Below are 10140 nucleotides of genomic sequence, written 5' to 3'. Positions count from 1 at the left end.
TCTTCCTTGTGTCTGCTGCAGCAGGTCAGATACTAAAATTGAAATGATACAGAGATTAGCATATTTTTATTTGCAAATGTATACATAGGGTCACATGGCAGTGAAATATTTTCATATCAAAACAGAGTAAATTAACTATGCATGATGTTTATCCTGTAGAAATGAAGACTCAGCTTAGGTAGGATAATATCTTCAAATATTTAAGTGGTTGTATCGTGGAGGTAGGATATAGAACTCTAAGTCTTGTGATTTCATCTGTGTGGACACGAAACATATCTGCATATCAGAGTAGGAACCCCATTCCCAAATATGGAATAAAGAAAGCCTGTTTTCAAGCCATAACTCCATCATTTAATATCATGTGATCTTCAGCAAAAATTTATTTTGTGTAGATCTCAATTTCTTTATCTGTAGATTAATAATCAACCAAAAAAATTTATTGAATAACTACTATGTACCATGCATGGTACCATGCACTGGATATATTATCTTTCCCTACTTTAAAAAAAGATGGTTTCTTACAAATTAATGCAATTTTAAATAATTGTTTCCTCACATTTGTTCTTTTTTTCCTTCCCTATCTTCTCTCTACCCAATATGGCAGGCAAAATGATATAGGTTTTTCAAGTGTTATCATACAATACACATTTCCATATTCTTTTGTTAAAGAAGGCAAATATTGCTTATACTTGAAAAAAATCATGGAGGAAATAAAGTAAAGAATAGTATTCTTCAATCTACATTCAGCCTTGATCATTTCCTACTACTTTGGTGGATAACCTTTTTTGTCATGAATCCCTTGGGGGTGTCAATAATAGTTAAGTCATTCACAATTGATCATTGTAAATTATTGCTGTTATTGTATACAACTTTCTGGTTCTTCTCACTTCACTTTGCAGTATTTCAACCTCTTTCTACTTTTCTGAATTCACATGGCAAAGGAAAAGGTGATAAGTACATGGAATATAAAAAAGACAAAATAAAGATAGAGAATAAATGCAAAATAGGGAGAAAAAGTAGTTAGGGGAATCAGGAAGCACTTCTTATGGAGGGTTGTATTTTGTCTGCAACTTGAAAGAAGTGAGGGATTTTACAAGAAATAAGTAAGAATGAATTTTTTTTCAACTCTGAGGGATAAGACAGTTCAAAGATTAATAAATGGGAAATGTAGTACAGAGAGTGGGAAAGAGGGAAGGCCATTTTAGCTGGATTGTTGAGTTTAGAAAGTGAAGTAATGAATCACAATTGGAGAAATAGTTTAAGCCATGTAGTTAAGGGCTTTAAAACCTGAAAAGAAGGCCTTACATCTTATCCTAGATGTAATAGCAAGCAGCTGAAGATTTTTGAATAGGAAAGTAACATGATCAGACATATGAAGACAAATTAGCAATTTATCAAGACTCATTAGGTAATTGTAATTTTCTAAAAGCAGATTCAAGGTGATATTGATACTATAGACAGAATAGATAAGATGTAATAGCTTAGAAATGAGCTTATCAAATTAGCTCATATATAACTTTTTTGTACTATATATTAATTGCTTTGTAAGTCAAATTAAGAATATAGGAACCTCAGAATAAGTTTAAATGTGTAAAATAAAATATAAAAGATATTAATTATATCAAAACTAAGTTGTCAAAATATTGAAGGTTCCTATTTCATGGGATTCCTGAAATCTATCTATGAACCCCTTAGGCCACAGTTTAAGACCTATAAAATCTCAAATGTCCTAGATCTAATTTTTGTGACTGTGGAAAGGAAACAAGACTGACAGTGGGTGGGGGAAGGGGCAACTGGGAGGGGTAGTTGGGTCTTGTGACTAGAACTTCCTTCCTACTGGGTAATCATCACCATACACCTGCTTTTCACCAATGAGATCACTTCTGATTAAAAAAAAAAAAAGGTGACATACTATTCTCACAACTACCTTGGGAGGGAAGTACTGATAGCCTGATAGATACCTATATGCTCTAAGAAAACCCAAACTTAAATAAACAAAAATTCCAGTTCAGAAAGGAGACCAATAAGGACAATTAAAAAAAAATCTTTACCTTCTGTTTTAGAATCAATACTTTTTTATTGGTTCCAAGGCAGAAGAATAGTAAGGGCTAGGTCCATGTTGGTGAATCTGACTCACATGCAACATGAGGACTGCAATTTGGGCATTCAGGCTCTAAAATGCTCACCATCACTAGGCTAGGCAATGAGAGTTAAGTGACTTGTCTAGGGTTACAGCTAAGAAGTTTCTGAGGCAAAATTTGAATGCATTCCATCTCTAGACCTGGCTCTCATGCGGTAATGAGGGTGCTGGCAGCTTTGGGAGGGAAGAAGGGAACATGTGAGATGTTAGAAAGGAAAGATGGGTACTACAGGATAATCAAAAGAAACAACATTGGGCTTCCAGATACCTCATGTACCTAACACCTTCCATTCCATCCTCAAAGCACCCAAATCCTTTCCACAATACCTTATGAATTATGAAAGAGGTGTATCTCATCTCAGAGAAAAGAGAAGAGATATTCAGGTATAAAATATTATTCTCCATTCTTCTCCAGTTCCCACTGCATTCTAACAAAATAAAGAATCATGGTCACTTTAATGAGAGCCTATTTTCCCCTTTCCCCCATCCTCTCTAGTTTTGAACAGCCTGAACAAAACAGCTCTGATTTGCTTAGTCTTCATGCTGTACACCAATGGGTTGAGAACAGGGGTGAGAAAGAGGAAGATATTGGACATGGTGACATGAGGAAGGGGAGAATGGTACTTGCCAATTCTGTGGATCAAGGCCAAGGCAATAAGTGGCACATAGAAGATGAGAACAGTGAGGATATGTGAAACACAGGTGTTGAGGGCTTTGAGTCGTCCCTCTTGGGAAGCAATGCCCAAAACTGTCTTCAAGATAAAGGCATAAGAGAGGACAATGAACACAGAGTCAATGCCAAAGGAGCAGAGGACCAGAGCCAGGCCATAGATAATGTTGACCCTGATGGAACCACAGGCCAGCTTCATTACATCAGGATGGAAGCAGAAGGAATGAGAGAGAATGATGCTCTTACAGAAGGGCAGTCGCTTAAGAAGTATGGGCAAAGGTGCCATCAGTGCCACACCCCTCATCACAGCAACCAGCCCCATCCCAATGATCCGAGAATGGGTCAGGACCATGGTATAGTGCAATGGGTTGCGTATGGCCACAAAGCGGTCAAAGGCCATAGCCAGAAGGATGGCAGACTCCATGGAAGAAAATGTGTGGATAAAGAACATCTGGGCCAAGCAGCTGTGAAACTCAATCTCCAGGTGATTAAAAAGGAAGACGTTGAGCACTGTGGGCAGCGTGGAGGCAGACATGGCCATGTCTGTACCTGCCAGCATAGACAGGAAGATATATTGGGGCTCATGCAGGCTGGGGGTTTTCTGTATGATGTAGAGGATAATGGAGTTTCCCAGAAGAGCAATCACATACATGACACTCAACGGTATGGAAATCCAGATGTGCATGGACTCCAGCCCTGGGATGCCAGAAAGGAGGAAATATATTGGCTGGTAGTGGGTGCCATTGAGTATCTGCATGACACTAAATCTGGGAGGAAAGAAGAGTCAAAGAGAATTTTAAAAGGCAGATTATGGAAGAATGTGTGTATCTGAGCTTACTTTAATACTTTCTGACTTGAATATCACTGATTAAGAAAGCCTCAGTACTGTGGCATAAGGGGATGATCAAGGACTGTGTCCAGAGTCAGAAACAAGGCAAGTTTTTGGTCTGTTCATATTCATATATATATATATATATATATATATATATATATATATATATATATTATCCTTTCCTAGTGTTCTCTGAATGCAATTATTCATAATAGAGGGCCCCTTTTTCAGTTCTCAGAGGAATTTTAAGGGAGCTAACCTGTTTGACTCTGTTCCTCATCTGAAAATGAGCCAAACCACTTTAGTATCCTTGCTAAGAAAACCCCAAATGTGGTCACTAAGAGTAGACACATATAAACAACAACAATAATACCACCAATGACACCAATAACATCAACATCATCATTTACTGTGTGGGGTGAGAGGGGTCTTAACATATAAGAAAGTGCTAAGAGGATACTTTTTAATATGACTTTTAAAATGTGCATATTTTAACATCAAAACATTATATTTTCCATGGTACTGAGATCTCATTTTGTTCTGACAGATCACATGCTCTAATGGAGACTCAGAGCTTTAAGCATGAAATTATCCTAATTTCAAGTAGAATTTATAATCATTGAGGGAAAGCATTGTTTCATTTTTTAAAAATATATACTAATTGAAATGAAGGTACCATATGCATTATCCAGTCAATTTTCCTCATTTTCCTATCCCTAATCCTCCTATTAGAGAAAGCTAGATAGCTCAGTGGATACAGATCTGAGCCTAGAATCAAGAAAACCTCAGTTCAAATCTGGCCTTAGAGACTTAGTAGCTATGTGACCTTGGGTACGTCTTTTTTTTTTTTTTAATTTTTTAAACCCTTACCTTCCATCTTAATTTCCTCCATATCGTCATTATTTTCTTCCTCCTTTTTTTTGTTTCCCTTTAAAACATATATAGCTGTTTTTCGCAATTCTTCAAGGTCCATCTTAGAATCAATACTGTGTACTGGCTCCAAGGCAGAAGAGTGGTAAGGGCTAGGCAATGGGGGTTAAGTGACTTGCCCAGGTTCACACAGATGTGAAGTGTCTGAGGCCAGATTTGAACCTAGGACCTCCCATCTGTGACAAGGGAATCACTTTAAAAGACTGATATATATTAATTTAAGGTCGCCAAGGAATTCAGCTACCCAGCTGCCCCTTGGGTAAGTCTTAACTTGTTTGCCTTAATACACTGGAGAAGGAAATGTCAAACCACTTCAGTATCTGTCAAGAAGCCCCATAATGGAGTCAGGACGAGTAGGGCATGACTAAAGAACAACACTCCTCCTAACATTTACATAACACTTTTATATTGTAGAAAATTTTACAGATCTTATTTCATATGAGCCTTAGGAAAACCATGTAAAGTTTCTACTATTATCTCCCCATTTCATGTATGAGGACAATGAGGCTTAGAGAGGTTAGGTGATTTGTATAGTGTCACATAACTGTCATAGGTGGGATTTGATCTGAGGTCTTTCTGATTCCAAATGCTACACTCTGGCAGCTATATGAAAAAATATAATAATAATTGAGTCCCAGATAGGGTAAAGAATTTCCCCAAGGTTAAGTAGGTAGTTAGGATTCAAATCTGGACCTTATGACTTCAGATCTGAGCTCTTACACTCTTTGTTCTGTCTTGTCCAAACATTCGGAACCAAAGACATTAGTGCTTTCTCACACACTTAGGAAGTATGCAAGGATTCCAATATGAAATCTCCAATATCCAGCTAACAAGGGCTTCCTAAAAGGTAATAAATGTCCATGGTACATAACATTAGCTGTGTTCCCCTTTATGATATTAGTAATCCTTTTGTCCTTAATAGCTCCCTTTTTGACTGCATAGAGTGACTGTTTCTTCTTGCTTTAAGAGCCAAGGTTCAATAAAATAATAATAATAATTCATGTAGCCTTTTACATTTTATAAAGTGCCTTACATTGCATCTCATTAGATCATCAAAGCAACTCTGTAAGAAAGGTACGGCTATTATCTTTATTTTGCAAATAAGACTACTCAAGTTTTGAGGTGTTAAGTGACTTTCTTGGGATCACAGAGAAAACTGGATTTGGTCTTTCTGACTTCAATTCCAGTATTTTATATGTTGCATCAAATAATCGGAAAAGAAATTTCTCAAAACCCAGAGTAAATTCCTGATGACCCTTTCCAGTACCCTTTTTGAATTTTCATATCCCTTGAATCTTATCTAGCGCTTGAGACTGCTGATCACTCTATTCTAGTAGATAGTCTCTCCTGTCTAGACTTCAGATACCAAATTTTCCTAATTTTCTCTCTGTTATACTCTCCTCTTATGATATTTGCTTATCTTGAACAATATCAAAAGTAAAAATATAAACTACTTTCTTACAAGGACTTTACTATTTACCTGATGTCTCATCCAGAACCTCAGAAGAGGCTTTAAATCTTTTATCTCCTTCCATTTTGACACTCATCATTTAAACTATTGCACGTGTCTCATACCTGTCCACTTTGCTTTATTTCTACTACTAGAGCTCTTCCTTCTCCTCTGCCTGGGCTAATACTCTAGTCTCCTATAGTATATAAACTCCTAACAGCTCTTTCTGCTCCCCACTTCTTTCCTGCCTCCTGGGCTGTTCTTTATATGCAATCAGACTGACATTTCTTTTTTCTGTACAAACCTGTGTATGAATCTATACTAGTGGCACTCAGAGTCTATGGGATTCTAGGGGTGAAATTCCTTCCATTAATGCTAGTTTGCAATTATATTGTAATTTCAAGTGTTGTCTCTAGCCATTAATGGGAAGACCAATATGTTGTTTCTGTTCCCAACTAAGTCTGTATCAGTTTCAGGACTTGAGCACAAGTCTTTCTCATCCCGAGACTACCCCTCACTCGATTATACCATATTGTTTCTCCACCTAAATTGGTTATGTAAAAAAATCATTAAGAAAACATTCAAAATATAATTGTTGAGCCTTGGAGCGATGATAAGTAAATATTGCATAAAGAAAGCAGTTCTAATTCATTTACTTGGATTTAAACATCCTCTGTAATCAGACAAAATGGTAGATCTAACCTTAGCTCATACTACTCTGTTCTATGTTTTCTAGACACTAAAACTGGTCTACTTGATGTTACTTGAACACACTATCTAAATACCCCACTCGCTGCCTATTTTGTCTTTCTCTATGTCTGCAGTGTTCTTCTGAAATGACACCTCATCCTAGAAGCCTTCCCTGGTTGCTCATTCCTCTTAATGATCTTCTCCCTTTATCTCATCTAGGACTTCATTTCACAACTCCCATGCATTCATCCCATTTCATTGTGTTATGATTATCTATGTATATTCTATTTCTCCTTACTAGACCATGATCTCCATTAGAATAGGAACCACATCTTTTTGAAGACTTTGTGTCAGATCCTCCTTCCTCATCACCTGCAAAAGTTTTCTGACCCAAGATATATATAATTATTTTTTAATTCCAGATCATATTTACCTCATTTGAACTATGCATCAGCCCTCTGAATTAGGCTTAAGCAAGAAATATTATTTGATAATATATGATTATTAAGTTATAATGAATGATAATTGATTGATTTTAATTGCTATCATAAGAATCCAAGATAGATGAGTTGAATAACTAAAATCTCACAGTTATTCCAGTACTAAAACTCAGATCCCTTGATTTCAGGTCCAGTGCTTTTCACCTATATAATCATCTTAAAAATAATATTTAAAATAATAGATTTAGAACTAAAAGGCAACTAACTCAGAGGCCATCTAGTTCAACTGTAAAAGAACTGACATGTGGAGAGGTAAATGACTTATTCTAATCAGTACTAGGTTTTAAATACATATCCTGATTTCAAATCTAGTACTCTTTTCATTGTATTGTCTTATCTCAAAGATTTAGTCAGGTGAGCCTTAGCTTCAAATCCAGCCTCAGACACATTTCCTGCCTCAATTACTGCTTTATGATATGAGGATAATAATAGCATCTACTTCTCAAAGTTATTGTTGAGAGCATCAAACAAGCTAATGCAACATTAAGGCACTAGAAATACTAGCTATTGCTACTCTGAAATCTACTCATTCTCATCAAGAGGGAAAAAGAAAATACATAAAAATAGAGAGTTTTAGGAAAAAAAGAAATGGACAACTTAATTATGAAGAGACATCTTTTATGGAAGAACATTAAGAAGTCCTAAGTAGAGGATAATAAGGAAAAAATAAACTAATTCATCAGCATATGTGTATATGTGTATTAAGCATCTGTTATATGGTGAGCACTATGTAAAATCCTCTCTCAGACATAAAGAAGTAAGATGCTTACATTCTAGCTGGGAACTGAAGCTTATGCATGTGAAAGAAGTACTTAAATAGTTTTATTTGAATATCAACTTTTGGAGGTAAGAGGAGAGGGGGAATAAAAAAAGTAAAGGTAAGTGTAGTCTCAAATGCTTTCTTTATGGAACTGTAGAGCTTCCTTGAAGGATCTAAAGGAGAGCAGAGAAAAGAAGGAGAAATAGAAGCAGGACAATATAACGGAAAAAAAAAATTCACTTTGTTGTCAGATTACCTGAGTTCAAAACCTGGCTCATCTCCTTATAACTTCTGATATCTCTCTTTCCTTAGACAAGCTTGTTATCTCTTTGTTGGTCTCAACTTTTCTCTAAAATTATTTTTTTTGACTAGACAATATCTAACATTCCTTATAGTTCTAGTTCCTATGTTCAACTATGTCTGTCTTTACACACTATAGAAAACACGAATTATTTATATTCCAATCACTTTCCAACTTATTTCCCATTTCCCAAGGCTTTCAGGTTCTCTGCCCCTCACTCACCCAAACTGTCCAAAGGAAGAGTTCTGATCACACCTAGAACCCTCTACTAAATTCCTGGGAGATGGCAAGATCTGTCAGGGATTGATATAGCTTGGAGGATTTATGTCTCCTAGGTATTCCCCAGTGCTTTCTACATTCCCATTACCCCAGGAGGGCACTCAAGTCAGAATTCCCAGAGGATAAGAAAGGAGGGACACTAGACATGTTTGGGGAACTAATATTGAGAACATATTTTCACATAGCTTATTACTTCTTGTTAGCCTATTAAATTAATCACAAGCAAGAAGAGATGTGTAGATTAGGTCAGTATCTGCTATTCTGATTATATTATATAAAGGATCTTGGAAGTATTCCTGTATTTCCCAAATTCTTTATATGCCAATTCTTACAATTATCTTCTATTGCATTAATGAGAAACAATTTGCTTATATATTTCATCTTAATTGCTTCCATTTCTCTGCTATGATAGTGGGATCTATAGGTAAAAGAGTGTGAACATTCTAATCATGCTTATAATGATTCTGAATTGTTACTCTTAAAAGTTGGAACTATTGATAGCTGTCCCAGTACTACATGAGTGAATATATCTTTTAGGGACCATCAATGACTACATCATTTATCATCTCTGTCAAATTGAAATGGGGGCAATGAATATGAGTGGTTTTGATTTTCATGTTGCTTGTTATTGATAACTACAGCAGTTTTTAATATGATTATTAAAAATTTCAACTTTTCTTTTTAGAACATTTGACCAAGTAGCTACCAGGAAAGGAATTTGAAGGAATTGGTATATACCATATCACAATATTGTATTTTTAGGAAAACTAGGATTGGGGGGGGAGGAAGGGTCCATTTAAACAGTCCTGGGATGAAGCTTGATATCCTTAAGTTAGGACTTGAATAGAAGCCAAGATGCTTAAGAACTTTGTTCAATAATGGTGCTGCCTCATACTGGTTGAATGACCTTGGAGGCATCATGGTACAGTGGAAATAATGGCTAATTTGAAATCAGACAATCTTGATACAAATCCTAAATCTGTCACTTAGTGAAGAATTTCTGGAAAACTAAAGATTTAACTTTTCCTTGAAAGATGGGTAGGAGTTAGGTATATAAAAATAAAGGAAGAGGGCTCTTCTGAAAAGGGTGCAAAAAAAAAACTGGGAATGTTGGCCCATAGAACACCGATAAATATTAATGTAATGCATTAAGATTCATGAAATATTTTCATCCCAATAACCCCATATTTTAAACAACACAAGTAAAGTATTATTACCTTTTAGATGAAAGAAGTTCAATATTTAGGGCACATATCTAGGATGACATGAGTAAATATGGGAGTCAAAAACACATTAAGATCTTGTGAATCAGTATATTCCTTTTCTCATTTCAAAATTTTTTGACATGAGGTTAAATAATCAGGTATATGAATGTAATGGACTTTTGATAGACAGATGTACCCAAAGACCCACAGGAGTGTAGGGGGAAATAATGCCAAGTGAAGAAACTCAGCACAGAAAAATCACAGTAGTATATAGCATCTCAAAATATGAAAGGACACACAAGAACTTCTTGTCTAACCCTAAACAAGGATTCCATTTATATTATAGTCAATAAGTATTTATCCAATCTTTCTTAAATCCTGTT

At 35.8% G+C, this 10140-nt stretch overlaps 1 protein-coding gene across 1 annotated transcript; it reads right to left on the bottom strand.

Moving 5' to 3' along the window:
* Nucleotides 1-2595: 2595 nt before the first annotated feature.
* On the bottom strand, nucleotides 2596-3567 carry LOC100021201 (olfactory receptor 51I2-like). The gene has a single exon (XM_001373386.3). The coding sequence runs from the start codon at nucleotides 3565-3567 to the stop codon at nucleotides 2596-2598; it is 972 nt and encodes a 323-aa protein (XP_001373423.3).
* Between the last annotated feature and the right edge of the window lie 6573 nt (nucleotides 3568-10140).

Source organism: Monodelphis domestica, chromosome 4 (assembly GCF_027887165.1).
Source record: "Monodelphis domestica isolate mMonDom1 chromosome 4, mMonDom1.pri, whole genome shotgun sequence".
Classification (NCBI taxonomy): domain Eukaryota; kingdom Metazoa; phylum Chordata; class Mammalia; order Didelphimorphia; family Didelphidae; genus Monodelphis; species Monodelphis domestica.
Note: the sequence above shows the minus strand (reverse complement) of the source record. Positions and strands in the feature narration are given on the sequence as shown.